This window comes from Suillus plorans (assembly GCF_016647745.1).
Source record: "Suillus plorans strain S12 chromosome Unknown HD556scaffold_9, whole genome shotgun sequence".
NCBI lineage: Eukaryota > Fungi > Basidiomycota > Agaricomycetes > Boletales > Suillaceae > Suillus > Suillus plorans.
Window position 1 is genome coordinate 162,760 of NW_024537393.1, and position 22,905 is coordinate 185,664.

Genomic DNA, 22,905 nt, shown 5'->3' on the forward strand with positions numbered 1-22,905 from the left:
ATATTCAAGTAATTCTTGACATTTTGTGATATTTGCATCCCACATTATCATCTTCTAGCAATTTTATTCCTAATTCTTGTAATTAGATAGAATTATCTGAATTAGAACTTTTAGCGAAAATTATAACATTTTTTCCCTGGGAGGGTTTTCCTGATGCACTATTTTGTGTACCTGGTTAGCCCAATTAGTAAGCCTCATTAGGCTTGATGATCTTGTGCCTCGCCAACCATACTTAGGCTTGGGTGTAGTAATATCCTGACACCAGCATTAAACCATGCCCCAAATCATCTCATACCTTCTCTACACCACTACAATAGCTAGTGCCTATCCCACCCCTGCCTTTGATTCCGGCACTTTCCACATGTGCGCCTGCCTTTGTTATAGCTGTTGATCTGGTGGGTTCTCACACCTCCTTCCTCACTGCTGCTCACTGCAGACCATCGCTCCCACCTCTACAACCTAGTAGCCACTATCCTGGCCCTCACCATGCTCTATAATGACCACTCCCTTCAAAATGCAGGCACTCAAGTGGTGTCATATCCCGTATTCCGGACTTACATCCGACAATATTCCCACGCCTCATCCGGACCTTCGGACGCCCTATCCATGTCTCCAGTCCTCTATCCATCCGGATCCCTGCACCTCTGCACATCCACATCCACATCCACATCCCTTTACCTCCATACCTCAGCTAGCCTGCATCAGTCATCCTCTGTCCCATCACCCTAATGTCATATCCCATATATCCACGTGTCTCATCCGGACGTCCGGTCCAATCCGGTCCAATCCGATCCGATATACGATAAGCTTCCTAATTCAATTCCTGTGCATATAACGTTAACACAACCTATTCCTCTATTCGGTATTCCTTGTCCTCGGTATCTCGGTCATACTTACTACTGGTATGCTTACTGATCCGTTAACCTATGCTTCATTTCCGACTCGCGCTTGATAACTTTGCTTATGCTTCATACATAGCCTCAGACGCTTGCTTACTGATCTTTCCGTTATTTCCTTAGTATATAAACTCGTGTATATGTCCTGTAGTTCCTCAGTCTGAATATCATATTAGTCCTCGCACTAGATCTCACTCTAAGTCCTCATATCAGTTCTAGTCTATCGACTTAGTCAATATCCATCTCGGGCCTAGGGAGAAATTCCCTAGGCCAGAGCTCCGCTTATCCGCTTATCCGCTCATCCGCTCATCCGCTTATCCGCTCATCCGATCCTCCGAAGTTTCCGGACGTTCGTCCGAAACTTTCCCGCAGTCCTCCGGACCTATTCTGCTTCGGACTTTGTCCTTGCAGCCTTTCCTCTGTTTGCTTCTACTTAGGACTTGTCCTAAGTAGCCATTACACGTATCCGTATCAGGACGAAACCTCATCGTAATTTCCGGAACTTTCCCGCACTCGTCCGGAAGTTACTTGCACTCGTCCAGAAAGTCCTTCCAAACTTTCCCGCGCTTCGGATGTCCTTCGGACGTCCTTGGACTTTCTTCGGACATCATTCTGAAATTAAGGGCACATACTCGGGTAAGGGGCGCAGCGCACGAGCTGAAGCCAAGCCCCTCGGAATCAGTCCTACCCTTTGTGCACGGTCTTAACAAGTGGTCTGTGCGCCCTTGCAAGTTGCCCCCAGGCACTGCCTGCCTGCCTCCATCATTGTTCTCACCTCCACCTCCTTGTCCCACCAGTTCTGTCGCTCAAGTGGTCTGTGCGCCCTCCCTCCATCATTGTTCTCATCTCCGCCTCCTTGTCCCACCAGTTCCTCATGTCTCGCGGGCAAAGTTACTTCAAGCTCAAGGGCCTCTCCCATTCAGTCATCGCACATGACTTTCGAGGGCGACAGCACCAATCCCATTTCTTGGCAGCTAGCTGGCAGTTTCAACGCAAAGAAGCTGTGGATGCAAGCTGTCAGGCTGAAATCCTAGGTATTTCTTCATATTCTGACTTTGCTCACTTCTAACCAACCATATATTACTCATGTTAGAGATGCCAAATGAGGATTGTCAGTTGGTGGAGGATATGATGGTCAACTGTGGAATGGATATTGATGGACTACCATGCACTGCACCTCCAGGAGAGGAAGGGATGGACATGAGTCATGCAGGTGGAGAATATGAAGCCTTCGAAGGACTCACTGAGCAAATAGCGGACGTCAGTGGCTAGTATGTATCACTTTCCTAACTCTACACCTTCTTGCTCATGCCATCCACCAGTCACTATGTTGATCTCCGCACTCGACAGGACCGAACAGAAAATCAAACTGAACACTGGCATCTTCAGCTGGACTTGCTTGTGAACGCTTACCTCGACTACCATTCTTGTGATTCTGGAGATGGCATGCCAATCTTGGAGGATGAGCTTCTGGAACCACCTTTAGACGATTCTCCCAGTGTTTCACTGACTAACATAGAACTCATTGATCTCTTCAGTATGTAAAATGGATTTTCCACTTCTATATGCCCTAATTTATTTGCAGAACGAAGCTACTCCTCACTTTGATCATGGCCCCTCCACAAATACCCCAATGAGACATTGATATATCATGGCTACATCGGGTGCGCACCAATCTATCCAACAGTTACTGTATCACTGCGCACTCTTGCCACCTACTGTCAAATCCATCGCTCTTGTCCTAGGTTCAGCATTCAAGCCCAAGTCAAATCTCTATGTTTCCTTCATGATGTACGTCCACACAACTCTTTTTGGCTTAGCTAATGATGTTGTCATAAGATTCCCTACCGACTGTACCTCAGTGTACAACTCTCAGTTGCTTATGACATTTATTTAGAAATCCTTCACCATGTGAATCAGCGGCTTTGCATGGTGCTCAAACATGACACACCGCATTGGCACATGCTCAATTTAGGCCCAGCTTGCTTCTATAAGCTGGAGGATGAGCCAGCACTAGAATTTGATTGGCTGGTATCTATCGATGGCAATAACAGTTTGAAATGGTGGGACTTGACAATTTACAGCTCAAAAGGCGCCTGGATTCTCATAAGGCATGGTCTGACTACTGGCTTGATGCCTGCGATGTAGACAGGTTCAAGGATGAAGTAAGGACACGAGAAGTAAGATGTTTCTCTTCATGCAACTACAGTCTGACAATGCCCTGCAGAGAGAGTCGAACAATGATAACTGGATGTATGACACAGTCGGAACTAAAGCTGGTGGGACATTCATGTGTGTCAACCGCTGGCGCAATGCTGGACCCAAAACTTGTAAAAAAATGTTTTCAGTATTTGATGAATCAGGCATTTTTATTGCAGCATGTCGTCATCGGTTTGTTCTTCTAGCCTGTGACATGATCCAGAGCAGGGAATTGTTAAGTAATTTCTCAATTCATCTTTGCTGCTACTGAGCTAATTTAACAGGGCAAAATATCCACTAGCCATAATCAAAAAGCTCCTTGCAGTATATGGGAAGAATGGAGGATGTGCCTATGACATCGGGTGCACATTTTCGAAGACACTAAGTAATAGTTCCTTGGGTACACAAGCACATGAATTGGACTTTCGGCTCATGATGGGCGCATTTCATGGACACACTCATAATCGTAGATGCCAGCTCAACTGGCATCCCATGTACATTCCGGGAATTGGACACACTGAGGGCAAAGGGTGTGAGCATATTGTCTCATCATCAAATGAGCTTGCTTGTAGTATGAGACATGCAAGTCCATTCCACCAGCACCAGACTATTGAGGAGCATTTTTCATTCTGGGATGCTGATAAGTATGCCACGCTGGGTGTGTATTTTTTTTCAAGTCTTTCGATTATGCAAATAATGATTTGTTCAGGCAATTTTATTTGGAACCATTATCGAGAAGCATTGAAATCGATTCAGACACTCACTGCCGAGCTCGTGACCATCAAGGCTGAGTTATCTCTGACTGATGAAGACTTTTATCAATTTTACAAAGAAGAATATGATCACTTAGACAGTTTGAAGCTGCCACCAGTTAGAGACCAGCTCTGCATACACTATGTTGAGGTCCTTGACGAGCTCGCAGAACTACGGTAAGTAAAGCTTCCATACCGTAATTAAGGCTTTGTGTCATATCCCGTATTCCGGACCTACATCCGATAATGTTCCCACGCCTCATCCGGACCTTCGGATGCCCTATCCATGTCTCCAGTCCTCTACCCATCCGGATCCCTGCACCTCTGCACATCCACATCCGCGCATCCATGTCCAGATCCCTTTACCTCCGTACATCGGACCTCCATACCTCCGCAGCTAGCCTGCATCATTCATCCTTTGTCCTATTGCCCTAATATCATATCCCGTATATCCACGCTTCTTGTCCGGACATCCGGTCCGGTCCGGTCTGATCCGATCCGATATATGATAAGCTTCCTAATTCATTTCCTGTGCATATAACGTTAACACAACCTATTCCTCTATTCGGTATTCCTTGTCCTCGGTATCTCAGTTATACTTACTACCGGTACGCTTACTGATCCGTTATCCTATGCTTCATTTCCGACTCGCGCTTGATAACTTTGCTTATGCTTCATACATAGCCTCAGACGCTTGCTTACTGATCTTTCCGTTATTTCCTTAGTATATAAACTCTTGTATATGTCCTGTAGTTCCTCAGTCTGAATATCATATTAGTCCTCACACTAGATCTCACTCTAAGTCCTCACATCAGTTCTAGTCTATCGACTTAGTCAATATCCATCTCGGGCCTAGGGAGAAATTCCCTAGGCCAGAACTCCGCTTATCCGCTCATCCGATCCTCCAAAGTTTCCGGACGTTCGTCCGAAACTTTCCCATGGTCCTCCGGACCTATTCTGCTTCGGACTTTGTCCTTGCAGCCTTTCCTCTGTTTGCTTCTACTTAGGACTTGTCCTAAGTAGCCATTACACATATCCGTATCAGGACGAAACCTCATCGTAATTTCCGGAACTTTCCTGCACTCGTCCAGAAGTTACTTGCACTCGTCCAGAAAGTCCTTCCGAACTTTCCCACGCTTCGGACGTCCTTCGGACATTCTTGGACTTTCTTTGGACATCATTCTGAAATTAAGGGCACATACTCGGGTAAGGGGCGCAGCGCACGAGCTGAAGCCAAGCCCCTCGGAATCAGTCCTACCCTTTGTGCACGGTCTTAACACTTTGATAATTTGATTGATCTAGAACCGATTGGGATGCAGCCCGCGAAGTTGGCAACAATGCCCTTACTAGTATTCCCACTGGTAGCTTGGAGCAAATCAATAGTGCCCTCACACAAGCTCACATTCAAGTTGACACTTCCTACACTAAGTTACAGAATGCTGAGGCGCTTGTTGCGCACATTGAGGTTCAATTGGTTGTTGATCAGCGGTGGGAGATTGGCGGACCGGAGTACCAGCATTTCAAGGAGGAAGCAACCCTGGGCAAGTATTGCACTGCCCTAGATGAGCTAGAGCGCCTCATTGTGATGAGGCTGTTCAAACTCTCAAAACTATCATTATTGGGAACAGGCAAGTTTGTTTATGTCAAAATACATACACTAAAAATGATTTTTTGATAGGGTACAAGCTATGGTAGCAGATTGGAAAGGCTCTACAACGTTGTTCGGATGTGATCCGTGATGCAATTAATTGGTACAACACTCAAGCCGTAGCACTCAAGCCACCGCTGTCTTCTTAGATAGATGATCTATAGATAAACACCTATAAAAACAAATATCTCCATGGTCAGTGATTCAGACAAATACCAATGACTGATAACATGGTCATTCGTGGGTGGCTAGTTGTATACTACCCAAAGTACGTTCAGCTAAAGGTACTTCTGCAAGATCAGTAAATACGATGGTCAATCCAATCTATGGACTTGACAGAAACAAACAAACAAACAAACAAATAATGGTCAACCCGACAGTATGGCAGTAACCAAAGAAATAGAAAGCTCTCCCTCGAGCTTCCTATCAACAACAGTGCCTCTTACCAAACTGTACTCCAAAAAAAGAATGGTGTGGAATTACAATGATCAACCGCCTCAGCACAAAACAGGTAGAATCAAAGGTCAAGACTAGTCCAATGCTTTATTGTAGAACTCTTAGCTCAATATTGAACCTGCTGTCAAGGAACTCACTTTGAGTATTCAAACAGACTCAGGAACAGATGTCCTTGGATTTACTACCAAGTCCCCTCTTCAACAGCTAAAGCCTAGCAGGCACAGAAAACCTTGGCTCAGTATCACTACTCAGATGAGTGAGGTCAAGCTTCACTATCAATCCCTTAAGTCTCCCCACTAAGCTACTCTGAGTCTTAGGTGGACGTAGAGACAACATGAATATTTTGAAATATGCTTTTTGGAAAAAGAACACCAAAGGCTGGTGAAAGTAAAACAAAAGAGAAAAGAAAAGAAAAAGAAGAATAGAAATTCGAATAAAACTGTGGCTGTACCTTGCTTGCTGGTTGTTGCACACAGTGAGCTCACAGCTAGTCGTTTAGTATGATGAGCTTGCAGTATTACTGTCTCTTGAGAATGTTCCTCTCAGTCTTGAACAGTTCTTGACACTGATGCTGACACTTATCACACCTTACTCACAACTTAATGTTTGATGGGCTGAAAACTCCCACTTGGTTGCTTTTATTATTTCAAAAGTGGGGTCATTATATACACAAATAATGTGGCTGTGCTACTAGTATATTCAAGAGTCATCAAGAGTCATAGTGAGTCATAATGAGTCATAATGAGTCATTGGGTATTTTGCTAAGTCATCCTGGTTTGTTGCTAGTCATGTGACCTATCCAGCTCCTGATGACAAGTCCAGAAAGAGAGTAAGAAATGTCACATGATGTGAATCCTTTGTATGTGTGTCTTTTCTTTGCTTTGTTTGGATGGTGAAAATGACGTGAGCCTAGTATTTAGGGTTTTACTAATGTTTTTCCAGGACAACATATGTGGGAAATATTTTTCACAGTCACCTGACATGTGCGGGATTTTTGTCTGGGTCATCACCATGGCTGACTAAGCAAAACTCATTGCAGAATTAAATGTACTAAAATATTCAGTCTGCTTGCATGCAAACTCGCAAAAGTGAAAAAGAGCGAAAAATATTCCCTTAGCCTCGGTCTGACTTCAGATCACAGGGAAAATGATTTCATAGGGTATAGGGCTCTTAGGAGAGTATTAGTCATCCATGCACCGAACCAGTTTGGTGCAGGTCATCTATTGGAAACTGAGAAATCAATCGTCCCCGATTGCAAATGTTCAGGGGGAGGGGGTATTTCAAGAACTAGCTAAGCTCAGTTCATCTTCTGTATTAGGGAAAGGGTATCGTAATGGGTCAGTCATGATATGATTTCGAGGCATAGGTGGAAGTTCTGCTTGAAAATCTTCCTGCTGAATATCCCGTAATCTTTCTTCTATCTCATCAAGTGCATGATTCAAATCTTGTGCTGTTATGAATATGTATTCACATGTAGGGCATCACCACCTGAGAAGGTATGCAACCAGTTTGGTGCAGGTCACCGCAACCAAAGATTTCATGGAAAGATATTGCTGACTATGGTTTTCTAGGCAAATTCGATCTTCTGCGATATTCTCGCAATAATATTCGAACCAGTGATTGGTCGAAGCCAGGTCATCGAGAAACAACTACCAAATTCTTCAAGCTTTGCTGAGCACATGAGGAAATCACTCATCTGAATGTTGAAGTTCTATGCCTGTGCACCTCCATGCATGATGAAGAGCTCAGGATGTCCGCCATTGTACAGGACATTCTTGTTTCAGATCTGCAGCTTGCCCACGAGCTCCAGTGCCAATACCATTCATGCACAGCTATCAATGCAGTGCATTGCTACCGATTGGATCACATTGAGAAACTTGCAGGTTTTTCCGGAGTGAGGGGTGTTGGTATATGTCTTGCGCATGATGCTGATGTTGCCCACAGTGGTACATTTTGTTGGAGCACATGGATTCAATACTGATGTATCTCACAGGGTGACTTGACAATCTTGTGAATCTCCAGGCCATTGTTAATCCTGAGTATACTGATGTTGATGCTGATGTTGACGCCATTGATCATGAAGAACAAGAGACATTGACAGGGGATATGGCTAATTATTTACAGTCGATTATCGACTAACTGGAGCACCACTTACTACTACACTTGGGCACAACCTACTACCGCACTTGGACACCTCTTACTTACCTTTAGATCATTAGTATTGTATTTTGTATGTCTGGTTGTAATTCATTGATTGTTCTATGAATGATGTCAGAAACTTAGCGGAAATGTGATAATGTAGTGTACAACTGCTGACGTGGATGGAACTGCGCATACACTTTTATATACAGAAATGGCGGTAATGTAACATACACTCATAGATATAGAAATGCGATAATGTAACATACACTTGTAGATATAGTGATATAATGTTGCCGATCGGTGTATATAATAACACCATGACTAGTAGTCATTGTGCATTAATAGACCCTTTAACTGCAACTTACCTGCACTTCCTTTTTCTGCTGCACCTAGCATCAAGAAATTTGCGCCCATGAAACCAACCTCCTCTCCACCACCCTTCAAACCTCCAGGTGCCAAACTGGTGGAATTCAGCCGCTTCACTATGTCAGGTCTTGCCACTTTGTGTACTCCTACCTTTGCACCAGGTTTCAGCAATAATGAGTGACAAGCTGCTGCATGGGCTCTACTTAGGCACTATGCTCATATTGACAGCACACATTACCAGACGAGGACCACAGGGGGTCTTCACCCATCATACATTGGCTTCAATCGGTCAATCAATGGAAATGAGATGGAGCGGACCCTTACTCACAGCAAGCTAGTTGAAGCAGCCCTCCAAGATGTCTTTGATGCAGTCAGTTGTTCCCATATTTCTTTTCTTAAACCTCATAATATGTTTCAGATCACTTTGCAAGACCGCCTGGATGGTGGGATATCCCTCATCATTTGATGCACTGGTAGTGAAGCGACCCCAAATATCTCACCTGAACAAATTCCTATCGACATCTATATCACACCCCGTGAGCTACAAGAAACACCACAGAGAATTGGCGGAGATGTCGCTGTCTTGGTGCAGGCATTTGCACAGGAGTTTGCAGTACCTCACCTCCAGCGCTTTGCTGCGCACTGCATTGTTGAAAATATGAAACCCAGTAGGAACTGTAAGTAATTCATTGTTTATCTCATTGTTTCATTGCTAACACGGCTCTGAAGTCCCTGCAGCTCATATTAGTGTTACTGGGCCACAACACCTTCCTGCACCTATGGTTGCCACAAGAACTCACATCCAGTGCTCTGCACAAGCCCCAAAGGTCTTTTCCACCAGTATGCAGTCCTCTCTAGATTCTTCAAGCTCTGTAGCCATTCATCATGGAGGAGAATTGGCTGCTGGACTTGTGAAAAAAACTACACCATTGACCCCACACTCTGAGATCCGTCAACACCATCCAGCCAATATGTTTGCCAAGTCTAGCCCACTGGTGGCAACACACACACAGAGTCAAGTCGCTAGTGATCCCACAACTTTTGGGATGCTGCTTATTAGCATTGGGCCTCACACAGATGCCACACTTGATTGGCTGAACTTGGGTGACAAAAATGTGTTGAAACTCCGAACTTTGATTGGAACCGTACACAGTAGCCGTTGGGAGGCCATATTAAGGTCACCGGCATGGGACCTTAAGTATGAAAAGCAGCCATTTTGTTCAGTGCCCTTCTTGCAGACCTACAAGTGGGTATATGGTCCATCAACCCTGAGGTTGCCGCTAGCTTGAAAGTTAGTTATCTTCCATTCTCAATTTTTGAAGCGAATTATATTAATGTCCACAAAGCACCGATCATCATGGCTTACCTCTATCTTCAAGCTTCTCGGCATTCTTGTATTGCTATGTGCACTTTACCTTTTTGGTTTGTTATTACTGTAGATCTCAAATGTTTTGCCCTCGCTTAGTATGGAATAATGAGTCATTTTACCTTACACTCGAGAATGCCGATCTTCAAAAAATCACATCCTTGGTGCATTAAATAGCTGAATCAAAACTTGACCATTTATTGCTAACTGGTCTCTACTGCTTCCCTCATAGCCAATGGTTACCCAGTCCTTTTGTTCTCAGAAACGCAGTTCAAGCACGAGGTGAGTTCAGCCACCTGTTCATCAACGTCCCAAGATTGTGCTTAGCAAGGAAGCTTGCACTGCTCTTAGGCTCGACCGATGTGCTAAGTCCCTTCGATTCAAGAACACTTTAGACAATGCTTGGAAGCAACTGGACAACACTATGAAAAATATTACTACTTCCCATCATAAAAGTATCCGCTGTGTTCAAAATAATCTATACATAGGTTGTGGACCTATTCAGTCAAAATGCTTAAAGCTCAATCTATGGAACACATTCTGTTGGAAGAAGAACAAGGACAAAGAGAACCGTGAGTTTATTTTATTATCACACTGTCATGCTTCATTGTGCTCACGGATGATTTTTTTTCAGATAGCCTAGGTAAAGCTGCGCTCCAATCACTCATACATGATAACAAGGATGAATACTTTGCCCTCTCAAAGGGGGAACAAGACAAACTGCTTACTGAGTTCATTGAATTCAAGGAGACAAAGACTACTGGTGTTCATACCTCAACAAAATCAAAGATTAATGATATCACACACACTTTAAAGGTGGTGGAAGATGAGGTGTGTTCTGAGTCTGTTCGTTTTTCTTTCTGTTTCTCTGACACAGCCCCATGAATACTAGCTCAACAGTCTACATTGTCATACAGGTGCAGAGACTATTCTCTACACCACCGTGGCTCTACAGACCTTCCTCTCCGTGGTATTGCATTTGCCACCAAAGGCATCAAAAACTTCATGGGTACCATCATGGAGGTTGATAATCAAGATTTAGTCAGCAAAATGGAAGGTTTTGCGGTCCAAGGGATGAAAGGTTAGTGTCCTGCATACTATTGTGTTCTCAGGCTAATTTCATTCAGGTGCTGCAAAACACTACAAGCAACGTGTCTCTGACACACATTCAGAAATCTGCAACATCATCAACCGCAAGCTTCATGAGTAGTTTTTTTTGGGCTTCTTGACAATGGTTTGAATCATTTTTTTCTATAGAAGAAATCACTGGTGATGATCATGCAAAGATGCAATGGGTCTACTATTTCGGCAATGTTATTCAATGCTACCAGGTCATCATGGAAGGGTGGCCTGAGAAGATTCCTTTTATAAACCTTAGTCAGGTATCAAGCGCACTTCCAGACCTTCAAATGCTTTTGCGCAAGTGGGAGTCTGGTGCAATGTGCTAGAAGTCCTTGAGTAATGAAGAATTTGAGGAACTCCATAAGGAGCATGAAGAGAAGCTTGAGAGCAGCGAGCTAGCTGACCATTGTTGTCAACCTCAATCAGACAAAGGAAAGAAACATGCAGAGGTGTGGAAGTCTACTGCTCAGCGCAAGCAGTTCAAGAGCGCAGAGACCATTAGTGATGACAACAGCGATGCGGAGGGAGATGAGGTCATTCACAAGTCAGCAGCACCATCTGATGAGGCCATTTGTGAGTCAGCACCGCCATCTGTGGTTGCTACTGCTTCTGCCTTTCTGGATACCACATCTCCTCAGCCTTTGGACAGCAATTTCAGTGCTTCTGGGTCCTTTGATCAGTATATAAACCTCAACACCCTTGACTGCAATGCCATGTTGGCCAACTTAGAAAGATTGTTTGGCCCCACGCCTAGTACACTGTTGGAGTAAGATCTCCCTTGCTTCCATAGTTTCAATTTGCAGTTATGTGTCATTCAGTTTGCAAAGGTAGTATGAAGGCAGCATGTTAATAGACTTGTGCATACGTAGTTCTTAAGTACCTGAAAATATATGGTTGCCCTGCATACTCGAATGCTGGTTCAATATTCTGCCCCCCACCCCCCCAGCATATCCCAATAGAAACCTAAGTAGAATGGTGTATTGATCTGCATCGTCGTATGGTATCTGTACATCATTGGAAGTGATAGATAGTAAAATATATAGGACTTACCTTAAAATGGGCACTGTCGCCCTCGAAAGTCATGTGCGATGACTGAATGGGAGAGGCCCTTGAGCTTGAAGTAACTTTGCCCGCGAGACATGAGGAACTGGTGGGACAAGAAGGCGGAGATGAGAACAATGATGGAGGGAGGGCGCACAGACCACTTGAGCGACAGAACTGGTGGGACAAGGAGGTGGAGGTGAGAACAATGATGGAGGCAGGCAGGCAGTGCCTGGGGGCAACTTGCAAGGGCGCACAGACCACTTGAGTGCCTGCATTTTGAAGGGAGTGGTCATTATAGAGCATGGTGAGGGCCAGGATAGTGGCTACTAGGTTGTAGAGGTGGGAGCGGTGGTCTGCAGTGAGCAGCAGTGAGGAAGGAGGCATGAGAACCCGCTAGATCAACAGCTATGACAAAGGTGGGCACACCTGCGGAAAGTGCTGGAATCAAAGGCGGGGGCGGGATAGGCACTAGCTATCGTAGTGGTGTAGAGAAGGTATGAGATGATTTGGGGCATGGTTTAATGCTGGTGTCAGGATATTACTACACCCAAGCCTAAGTATAGTTGGCAAGGCACGAGATTGTTAAGCCTAATGAGGCTTACTAATTGGGCTAATCAGGTGATTTCGTGAGTCACCCTATGTCACAAATAGTAATGGACAGTCACACTGGCCTGAATTTACAGTCCGCTCAGCACATGTGATTCGTGAATTTCAATGATAATTGATTAGGACTCGGAGGCTACTTAGTAGTAAATATGTGAGCTACAGTATGTACGGAGAGCTAAATGCAAGTTGTTAACAATGTGTAAAATTTTGCTGAGGGAATGTATGATGATGTGTCAGTGGGTATATATTGATACATAGATGGATTGTGAACTTGAAGTTCATGACTTGGTGCCAGATGTGGATGAAACGCACTACTAAATTTAATGTCTAACATCGGCGGCCACAACAGGTGACACTGAATCATGCTTTTTGCTGCTGTCATGCTGAAAACACGATCTCTACCATTTCTCAACATATTTTTTTTATTTCACTTGGGATATGATAGTATAGTATATAGAACATACCCAGTGAAGTAGCTAAGCAATTACTTCACAATTGAGTGCTATAGACAAAAATCACGAAATAGTGGACCGTAATGAATAAACTGTAACCCATAGTATGTCGTCACAAACAGCACAAAACATGCACATGATTGATGATGCGTGCCTATCACATTCACACACCAGTTTCTGAGTTTTGCTTTGGGTAAGATTTTAATTGAAATGAGAATGTCAAGTTAGGCATTTGTACTTTGAATTGTATCACTGGGATAATGGCAAATTTCGACTGACAGAAAAAATGACAAAGTAAATAACCTATTTCGACACCAATTTGAAGTGTATTTTATACTCAAAAAATTTTCCTTCTGAAAAATATAAATTTCTACAATCCTATTTCATGGAAAGATAAATTCAAAATTTTGAGGTGCAGATGTAAAATATTATGTAATAACAGGTGTGTTGCCACTCCGGGAAATTTTGAATTTTCCCTATGCTTAAATGAGATTGAGAAAATGCAAAGTTTAAGCAGCAGGAGAATATAATGGGCATTCATTGGGCGCTTGCTGGGCATTCATCAGGTATTAGTCGCGCATTCATAAATAGTTTATGTTTGAATATATGTGACACATGACTTCAGAGACCTGTTCATCGAAACTGAATGTGTTCATCTTCAGATGTTAATCCTAATTCTACTTCAATCAACAATGATGGCTGAACTTAACGCAAATGATGTAAGTTGTCAGTAGCCTGATGACGTGTGGGGACTGATGCATCGTCTGCAGGAAGTTCATCTTAATGAAAACTACCATGTAAGTTAGACTACCACCTGAGTGAATACACTAATTCTACAACAGCCTTTTCATAGGGAGGAACAAGCTGGAAACGACATGCAGGATCAGGGAGGAGCTATGGAGGAGCATGCTGGAGATATAGAGGAGCACACTGGGAACATGGAGCAAGATCTGGAGGATCATGATGGGAACATTGAGCACCCTGGAAATGTATGGGACCAACCCAGTCAAGAAACATTTGCAGTAACACCATCCATGATAGTAAGTCCATTGCTGCCCATCTCTGTTAGCAAATTATGATGTTTCTAGGTGCTATGGGACTACGCACAGGAGATCATACAAGACGATATGGAACACACACAAGCCCATCTGCACGCGCTATGTCCTGTCCACCCCCTCATCCAAATGTTGTGTCATGACAAATACCTCCTAGCATTGATGGTAGAGGACAGGTGTGAAGTGTTGCTCAGGTTATGGTGGGAGTTGGACGAGATGGAACATCTTCTGGGTTTAGAGCACATCTAGGGATGTAGGAGGAAAAGCTGGAGAAGGAGGAGGGAGAACGGAAGTGATACAATGATTAGATGCCCATTACCTACCCCTTATGATTTACGAACCAATTTATGAACCTTTTTTTCTGGAATGCCATCCATCACTTGCTTGGCTTGACCGTCCCATCAGCATACAGGCATTCTACCAAACGAGTTGTCAGTTCCTGGTGGGCAGCAGTTCACAAACCTTCTTTTCTGGAATGCCATCCACCACTTGCTTGGCTGGCCCATCCCATCAGCATACAGGTGTTCTACCAGATGAGCTGCCAGTTCCTGGCATGCAGCAGTTTACAATTCATAAACCTTCTTTTCTGGAATATCCACCACCTGCTTGACTTACCCATTCTGTCAGCATATAGGCATTCTACCAGACAAGCTGCAAGTCTATCTACTTCATGACGAGTTAGCGCTCTGAAAGATAGTGTCATTAGTCGACGTGGATGATGACCAATTGGCTATGGTGTGTACTACGAAAAAGAGTCTATGTTCTGATGGTTCTTTCAATGAAGCAGACTGTAGGCAGGTGTTGAGTGTTTGGGCATCAGCCCGAAGGGCTGATCTGGCCAGAAGCATGGGTTTGAACCCAGGATCAAGGTGAGCTGTGTTCCCATACTTGAGGAGTTCGGCGATGCATGCAGTGCAGCTTGATTCCATTCTTACAGGAGCTGATCTACTCACTTTTGGGACGTCTTAGCGGACAGGTGACATCATGTATCGAGTGAATGGTTGGAGACTCGGCAATGCTTGAATGTATGGCGCTAAGATGAGCGCGTGGTCTTGCAAGTATATTGTGAAAGCCTTGCTTGACCAGCACCCCATTGACTTGATGACGTCAAAAGGTACGCCCCTCAACAAATACTCAAGGGTTCCCCTGATGTGCAGACTATGACCTTTTAGATCCAGTAGACCGGCTGCTGCTGTTGCCCTCGACAACCTCTTTGAGAATTCCTTCTTCGACAATGGCCTAATTCCCTTGGGGTGTCTCCACACGAAGAGGTGATCCTTGCTATTGGCTTGGTTAACACAGAGATAATTCTCTAACACAGCTTTAGGATCGGTGGGACCATCCTGGCTGGCACAAAACATTTTCTCTCCTTTGTGCTTCACTGATTTTGTGTATGGCAGCTGAAACTTTGTCACTGGCAGGTCGTTACAGTCTTGTGCTTCCAAAACGTCTCCTCTGGTAATGTGTCTTTTCAGATTGAATTCTTTAATTGTTGTTACTGTAAATTCTCCTAACCTTACTATGCAGTAGAAAGTTGTTGTTAAACAGGCGAAAACAGCTGCGTTTAGCAGGGTGTTTAGATCAAGGAAATTGTGGATATTGGTGATAAACTCTATGGTTGTTGGGTTTCTCTTGGGAAGTTTTGATGACTCAGGTGCGCATGCTGCTGCTCCATTCAGGATTGTCTTCAGCACTTGGGGGTTGATCTTCCATTCTCTGCCATGCAGCAAATGCCACACTTTTATGGCTGCTATGAAATTGGACAGGGCCGAACTGGAGTCAGTTCCTGCGCAACTGGACAGGAATTCAAGTAGCAGGTTTGGAGCTACAGGACATTGTGTGTCCTTGTTGATCTCCCGCATATTGCAAAATACATGGAATACGAGTAGTCCGCCGCTGTAGGCTTCTTTTGTGGATTGTGCCCATGAAGATCCAATTACCTCGAGAATGTGGTTGAGTTGTTTGTCTGATACTACATGGTTTGGCATTCCTGGTGTTTCGTATGCTGACTGTCTTGTACTTTCCCCTGCAGGGGTCCATAGTCATAGTCTGTCTCGAGTGGGGCAGTGTGGGCAGAGAGGGGAAAGGTTCAGTGTAAGGTTTGGGTGATAGGCTTGGGGGGTTATTATTGACATGTTTGCTTTTGGTAGTGACACTCCAAACCGAGGAACTCTCTGGGAGTCATTCGTCGAGGAGGGCTCTTTTAATAATGGCTTCCTCCTCAGAATGTGCAGCTGCTGCTCTCTCTGCTGCTTGTTGGCAAATGAGGCTGCAGTTAATAAGTTTAGTGGCTGGGAGGGAGTAATTGCCTTCATGCAAGTGACAGAGTTCGGCTGGGGACAAAGGTTCAGTTGTGTCGATGATGAAAGGGCTAATGTCGGTTGGAATGGGGATTGGGGGAAGAAGAAGTTCGGTTGGGCTGTAAATGCCTCTGGATGGCTCATCAGCTGGGTTGGATCTGCTGGGAACATAGCTTGTAGTGACTTCAAAATGATGGGGTAAGTTGTGAATAAACTCGTGGACTCACCAAAAAATGATGTTGACTTCTGCGTTTTAGTGGCTGTTCTTCCACCACCCTTCAACCACTCCTGTATTGTCTCCATGCACAAGGAGTCGCCTGCTAGAGTTAGGCTGAGTGGCAAGAGTGTATACAAGGAGCTTGAAGCCCACTGCCTCCGCCCATCCGATGTCCCGTTTTCCATTAAGGGTTTTCCACCCCGGTATGAGTCTCCATGCACACCAACAACCCTTGATGATAATTCCTATGCCTATGCCTGAGCTTGTGTCTGAGAATGCCTCAGGGTCTGTTAGTGGAATTGCAGGGTAGATAGTTCTAGAGACGCCGCCCAATTGAAGTAGTAGTGACCACCAATCTAATTCACTTGGGATGTTCTTTGATGCTCTGTGTGAAAGGAAAGGCTTGGCTCCACAAGATGATAGCATTCCTTTGAGCCCTGTTAAATAAGCTCGGCCTCGAGGAACAGCTGCACAAGCGTGGAGTAATTTTCCGTACAGTTCTTGGATGTCCTTTAGAATGTGTGTTACACATTTTCTCCATTTGTGGATGGCTGTGAGATATTTGTCAACTTTCATGACACTTAATGACACAAACATCATTTTCAACAGTTCCCAGATTATTCCTAGTTCATGGGATAGGTTATCAATGTCTTGAAGACAGAACATGAAAAGCATGTCATTTTTGGACCACGGTGAGGTCTTTGACAGATACTTAAGGGAGTGAATGCAGTTCTCACTGAGTTCTTCTAACTGTCCGCTGATTGGACACTGGTCTCCATACCATAATCTATCTCCTGTTTGACATAACCCTGCTTTAGCGAACATTTGGTACCATGCAAGCCTTTGTTCGTTGTACGTAGTTAGATGTTCTTGGCGAATTTGGAAGAATATGTGGTCATCAATCTATTTATTAAGTGGGCTGATACCTCGGTGGCAACAGATTTCTGCGCCTGCATCAGCCACATGCCCATAAACACCTGCTGATGGTGTGGCTCCAAAGGCTGTACAGGTGTCCACACAGAACAGCATATCCGAAATTCTAACTATTCCTGCTTGCCATTGGGATGGGTGCAACGGTACTGTACAATATGCTTTGGCTATGTCTCTAGTAGCAGCTTCTGAACCTGGGGGAAGTTTCAAGATTAGCTGGTAGATCGTTGAGAATTTTCCCCAGGTTGTAGGGAAATCGTCCGCATTGATGTACGAATTTATGGATGGGTAATGACAGGATGCATTGGTTTCGTGTGGGAACGAGAAATTCCGAATGATTCTGAACTTTCCTGGTTTTCCCGGCTTAGGGATGATGGACAGGGGGGAAGATTGGAAGGGTCCTATTAACAATTCTAGAACATCTGCTGTGAATGGGCCTATGTACCTCCCTTTGACAAGCTCTTTTTGAATGATGTTATTAAATTCAGTTTCGTACTCGATAATGGAAACTTTATTCGGGGGGGTTTGTACAGATGAGATATGAGGGAAGTCTATGTGAAAACCTGATCAGAAACTGATTGGTACCTTAGCGAACCATTTGAGGATTCCCGTGTTCTGTAGCTCATGCTCCCAGGCATCAGCTTTGTATGGTGTCAATGGATGAAGCTTTCTGTGCGCAAGGGCATTTCTGGGCTCCATGCACAGTAGCCCCACAGCCAGAGCAGATGTGGTGCGCATCATGCTTGGGGGCAGAGCAGCCTTCTTCTCGTTGCCATGCTGTGCAAAGCTGTTTGCCATCTTTGGACCACAGTGCTTTGCGGATACACTCTGCGAACATTTCGTGCTGCTTGTCCCAGGTTTGGGTGGCGGCGCAGTTGATAGTTCAGTGGGGGTTGCATCCAAGGCACACTGCACAACATGGGAGGGGGCCCAAGGGAGGAGGAGCATGAGTGGTGTGTACCTTCTTATTACTCCCTGATACCTCCTCTGCTGCTGGCCAAGAGCGTTTCTGAGGTGCCGCACCAGGCTGTTGCTGGCACGGCGGCTCGTAGTTGTTTGCCGCATAGGCTGCTGTGGCTTGCTATAGCCATGGATATTGACAGTGTGTTGGTCACGGTGTAGGGATTCATTTCTGGCTGGGCTTGTAGAGACTGTTTTTACCTTACCTTATGTTGGCACTTTTGTAGCTTACATAAGGAAGTTACCTTTTCACCAGTTACCAGTATGAGTCTGAGTCTTAAGCAGTTTTTATGACATTTCCTCTCCTCTGAGCCTTGAGCCTGGTCCAGAAACCCTTTAGGGTCGAATAGCAGCTAGGTTCTGCAAGACCCAACATTGTTCAGACTCACTCTCTGAATTGTTGTACCTTCAACTGGAGCCCACCGCGAGGGTTTCTTGTGTTTCTAGGCTCTCTAAGCTCACCAATCATCCCCCAAATTCGCCTATTATCCTACCACAGTCATTCATTACCAGCTTCTCCCATATTCCCAAGTTTTCAGCATCTTCTCCTCCTCCCCAGCACATTGATAAGCGTTTTTCTCACGCGGTTTTCGAGCGGATCTCTCGCAAACTTAGGGTCGTATTCCCCACGTCCGTCCGGTCATTTTGAGCCCTGGTTCATCGAATTTGGAGCAGTAGTTGTGGAGTTATCGAGTTTTTGGTGTTTTTGAGAAGTTGAGGAGAGATAAGGGTTTTCTGGGTGCTCTAAGGCCTGTCTCATCTAGCTCTTTTGGTCATTTACCATCCCTCAGTGGCTCTGTCCATTGCCCCAAGCCGCTTTTTGATAGGACCAGCCCTTGTTGCCCTGCACCATACCCCTTCCTCCTCCTCCCTCTTGCACCTCCACACATTTTCGCACTTTCACCAGCCCATTTCGCATCGGAACCCCATAGACCCTATACCCGTTTTGAAGCCCTCGTTCATGGCTTTCATTCGCGCATATCCGCGCCTTCGCACGCTCAGCTGTTCGCTCGCTATCCGCATTTTCGCGTTCCCCCCATTTGTTTCACCCCAATTTTTGTGTTTTCTTTATATCTCGTCGCCCTGTGATCGCGCGCCCATCGCCTTAGGCGCGTTCTGACCGCATTCACCGCCGCGTTCCATCCATCCACTCCGCTTCCAGATACGCCCACCTGCGCCCTCGCTACTCGCCGTTTTCGCTATTTTCGCATGTTTTCACCATTTCCTTCATATCTCCCTCAGTTCTTCACCAAACCTAGTCGACCCTATACTCATTTCGAAGCCCTCATTCGCCTCTTTCTATCCGTCTACTTCCCGTCGTCATCCGCGCAACCACCACTTCGCATTTTATCGTTTTTATCGTTTTACCAGTCCCCCAGTACTGATGCGGTTCGCCTGGCACAAGAGATGTCAGGGAAAACAGGTGCTGGGGTCATCGTTTTATTGGATTGCCCTGACCCTCACTCACTGGCGCAGTTTACCTGGCATACGCGTCAAGGAAACAAAAGGTGTTTGAGGACCCCCAGGTTAGTAGTTTTCTTAGTTTAGCTTAGCTTTGGTTTGCATAGGTAGATGACTGGGGACAGTCATGATTCAAAGTTCCCATGAGATGTAGGGATTCATTTCTGGCTGGGCTTGTAGAGACTGTTTTTACCTTACCTTATGTTGGCACTTTTGTAGCTTACATAAGGAAGTTACCTTTTCACCAGTTACCAGTATGAGTCTGAGTCTTAAGCAGTTTTTATGACATTTCCTCTCCTCTGAGCCTTGAGCCTGGTCCAGAAACCCTTTAGGGTCGAATAGCAGCTAGGTTCTGCAAGACCCAACATTGTTCAGACTCACTCTCTGAATTGTTGTACCTTCAACGGCAGAGTCAAAGAGGGAGTATGAAAGTAGTGATTGACCATCGAGGGGGGGGTGGCACGTGATGGCTGATGGTATAAAGGTCGTGATTGACCATTAGATGGCACGTGATGGCCGATGGTGTGGAGGTCGTGATTGACCATTGGGTGGCACATAATGGCCGGGAGTAGAGTAGGATGTGTTTTGACGAATGTGATTGTTCAACAACATCGAACAGGGGGTCATCGGCACGTGATGGCCGACGTATGATAACAAAGTGAGCGATTTCACCAGGCAATGTCATAGCACAAAGGCAGGTGTTTGTGTAGTGTTGGAATAATCAGTGTTTGTAGATTAGAAACGAATGATACTTTGGTACTGACCTGAATTGCCATCACTGTTTGTTTCTCGCATTGCTCATTGAACAGCTCTTTGTGTGCTTCCAGTAGGAGATCTTGATTGATCTCCTCGAGACTCCATGTTTGTCCTGTGCTGATTGCTAGATGCCACCTGTGGCGCTATTGCGACTGATACAGTAGCAGTGCATGCTGCTTTAGAGGGTCCGGAATGTGCCTCCAACGATGCTGTTGCAGTGCTGACCAATATTGGATGAACATGCTGACTTGTTCAACTGGCCAGTCATGAGCTCTCATGTAATTGATGATATGTGCTGCTGCCTCGTTGAATTCTTCCCAGGTGAGGTGCTCGTCTTTGGTAACTGGGGACACCTTGGGGTCTTTTACTGCATCTGCAGGAACCTAGGAATGGATTTTATCTGTGGCAGGGAGCATGACTAGAGCGTCTGGTTCTGAGATTTGGGCACTTTTGTTGGCGTCATCTAGCCCTTGATTGGTCAAATCATGCAGTTTGCAATAGTCTCCTGCTTTAATTTTCCTCGTGGTGTATAGGGCTGGAAGAATAGTTGGTTCTGAGGGAACTTTTCCTCGAGAGAAAGGTGCATACTTATGCTTATTTTCTTTCGTTCTTCTAAGCAAGCTGCTTCTTCCTCGTCCTGAAGGGCTTGGTTACGCTGCTCTTCCTTATCTTCTTCTCGTTGACGTAGCTCCTGCAAACGCTCTTGTCTTTCGTTTGTAACTGCCTTGTTGGTGTTGTTGGTCAAAGTCCAAAGGGATGCGAGTGAGTGAGTGGCCTGTTCTTCAGTCAGTCCATCCAATACTAATTGTTGGCGAGCTGGTTGATGCTTTCAGTAAAATCTGGCCTTATGGCCTCATGTGGGTTCTTGAGGACCATTATGTGATCTCTGAATGATGCAAAAGAGGATGGTAAGTGCCTAGTACTTAGGACGAGAGAGTACTGCGATGGTGGTGAGAAGCAAAAAGTGCTGCACCACATCGCTTATTCGCACACAGACTAATTCTAGGCCGGCCTCGTGCCTTGGCCGGCTTAGATAACCATTCCTGGTGAACCTGCGCAAAAGCACTGTTAGAGTACCTATGTGAATAGTGAGAGGGACATGCACACAACAGACACTTCATGCTCAGTCCCAAAAATATACTTGATAGTTCCTAGTTTGCGTCTTTGAGGTTGATGTGTGATGAGTACAATATTTGTTTTTTGAGTACCAACCAAGTAGCTTGTCATGGCCAGCGCACTGGGGAGGCACCAGATCGAGTTGACTTATACAATGCTTGTATACGAAGATAATACATATTGTAAGTGTAAGTGTAAGATGAATACAGGCTTGCAAAGTACTAGAAGAGATCATTGATGGAAGAACACAAGGTCATCTAGGCCAGCCACCAAACTGAGGATCTCAATGTCATCTTCAGGATCCAGCCTATGTTTCTTGCCAGATGGTGTGACTTGGTGTATAAATGATGTCTGCTTTGCTTGTTATGCATTTTTTGCAGTATGGCCGCATCTTTGTCAGGCCATCTGGATGAGCCAAGGTGCTTGTCGTGGATATCAATGACGACCTCGTGTGAGTGCAGGATCTGCATACCTATCTCCTTCTGGTAAGCAGAAGACTCCAACAGGCAGCATTGTGCAACATCTATCATCTTTTGCTGCATAGCCGTGCGCACAGACACGGTGTAACAAGACAACAATTGCTGGACACTACACGAAGTAAGTACCTAGCAATATAAAAAGTTGTGGTCTAACACAGCCTAGTCTGCTATACTTGCAAGACAAGTGTGTTTGACCCAAGAGGTTCGCTGTAAGCTATTAGAATAATTAGCTATATGAAAAGGAAGATAGCCTGAAGCGCGGGAAACAAAGTCCGAAGGTAAAAATGTCGGGTCCGATGTTTTCGGATTAGCGGGTTTCATCGGGTTACGTCGGATTAATGTCGGATTTGTGTCAGGAATGTAACGAATGTTGAGGATAGTGAATGGCGGGTTACTGTCCATGTTTTTGGAGTGTTTCGGATAAGGAAAGGATGATATTTGCGGAATTCAATGAAGAACTATGAATATCTAATGACCTCCTCCTACTTGGAGGTAGAAAGGTAAATAAGTAAGTAGGAGGCATGCGAAATATATAGTGTTTATGTAGAACTTTGGAGTGCTATAGGCGAAAGTAGTAGTGGT

General features: G+C 45.0%; 8 protein-coding genes across 8 annotated transcripts; 6 read left to right on the forward strand and 2 right to left on the reverse strand.

Annotated features, from left to right (window-relative positions):
* Window positions 1-2,024: 2,024 nt before the first annotated feature.
* On the forward strand, window positions 2,025-2,441 carry HD556DRAFT_1230311 (uncharacterized protein; the record flags this gene model as incomplete). The annotated part of the gene is made up of 2 exons (XM_041297342.1): window positions 2,025-2,167; window positions 2,219-2,441. 2 exons carry the CDS (start codon window positions 2,025-2,027, stop codon window positions 2,439-2,441), a joined length of 366 nt encoding a protein of 121 aa, XP_041164220.1.
* Window positions 2,442-3,228: 787 nt separating this feature from the next.
* Window positions 3,229-3,659, forward strand: HD556DRAFT_1207086 (uncharacterized protein; the record flags this gene model as incomplete). The annotated part of the gene is made up of 2 exons (XM_041296493.1): window positions 3,229-3,329; window positions 3,380-3,659. Coding segments are annotated over 2 exons (381 nt in total), but the record flags the coding sequence as incomplete, so codon positions are not given.
* Window positions 3,660-3,668: 9 nt separating this feature from the next.
* On the forward strand, window positions 3,669-7,626 carry HD556DRAFT_1230306 (uncharacterized protein; the record flags this gene model as incomplete). The annotated part of the gene is made up of 5 exons (XM_041297340.1): window positions 3,669-3,753; window positions 3,832-4,024; window positions 5,150-5,483; window positions 5,546-5,634; window positions 7,470-7,626. 5 exons carry the CDS (start codon window positions 3,669-3,671, stop codon window positions 7,624-7,626), a joined length of 858 nt encoding a protein of 285 aa, XP_041164222.1.
* On the forward strand, window positions 7,627-7,932 carry HD556DRAFT_1230294 (uncharacterized protein; the record flags this gene model as incomplete). Its single annotated transcript, XM_041297339.1, has 1 exon — window positions 7,627-7,932. A coding segment is annotated over one exon (306 nt), but the record flags the coding sequence as incomplete, so codon positions are not given.
* An 883-nt stretch (window positions 7,933-8,815) lies between these two features.
* HD556DRAFT_1305027 (uncharacterized protein) lies at window positions 8,816-11,717 on the forward strand (the record flags this gene model as incomplete). Its single annotated transcript, XM_041299734.1, has 13 exons — window positions 8,816-8,829; window positions 8,878-8,995; window positions 9,019-9,136; window positions 9,198-9,657; window positions 9,684-9,750; window positions 9,806-9,881; window positions 10,058-10,107; window positions 10,142-10,280; window positions 10,314-10,397; window positions 10,460-10,656; window positions 10,726-10,906; window positions 11,083-11,207; window positions 11,274-11,717. 13 exons carry the CDS (start codon window positions 8,816-8,818, stop codon window positions 11,715-11,717), a joined length of 2,073 nt encoding a protein of 690 aa, XP_041164224.1.
* A 2,027-nt stretch (window positions 11,718-13,744) lies between these two features.
* HD556DRAFT_1305029 (uncharacterized protein) lies at window positions 13,745-14,353 on the forward strand (the record flags this gene model as incomplete). The annotated part of the gene is made up of 4 exons (XM_041299735.1): window positions 13,745-13,768; window positions 13,820-13,846; window positions 13,892-14,089; window positions 14,138-14,353. 4 exons carry the CDS (start codon window positions 13,745-13,747, stop codon window positions 14,351-14,353), a joined length of 465 nt encoding a protein of 154 aa, XP_041164225.1.
* A 152-nt stretch (window positions 14,354-14,505) lies between these two features.
* Window positions 14,506-14,667, reverse strand: HD556DRAFT_1230328 (uncharacterized protein; the record flags this gene model as incomplete). Its single annotated transcript, XM_041297344.1, has 1 exon — window positions 14,506-14,667. A coding segment is annotated over one exon (162 nt), but the record flags the coding sequence as incomplete, so codon positions are not given.
* A 5,585-nt stretch (window positions 14,668-20,252) lies between these two features.
* HD556DRAFT_1305030 (uncharacterized protein) lies at window positions 20,253-21,955 on the reverse strand (the record flags this gene model as incomplete). Its single annotated transcript, XM_041299736.1, has 7 exons — window positions 20,253-20,298; window positions 20,354-20,370; window positions 20,737-20,863; window positions 20,954-21,101; window positions 21,317-21,529; window positions 21,726-21,780; window positions 21,836-21,955. The coding sequence occupies 7 exons, from the start codon at window positions 21,953-21,955 to the stop codon at window positions 20,253-20,255; spliced, it is 726 nt and encodes a 241-aa protein (XP_041164227.1).
* Between the last annotated feature and the right edge of the window lie 950 nt (window positions 21,956-22,905).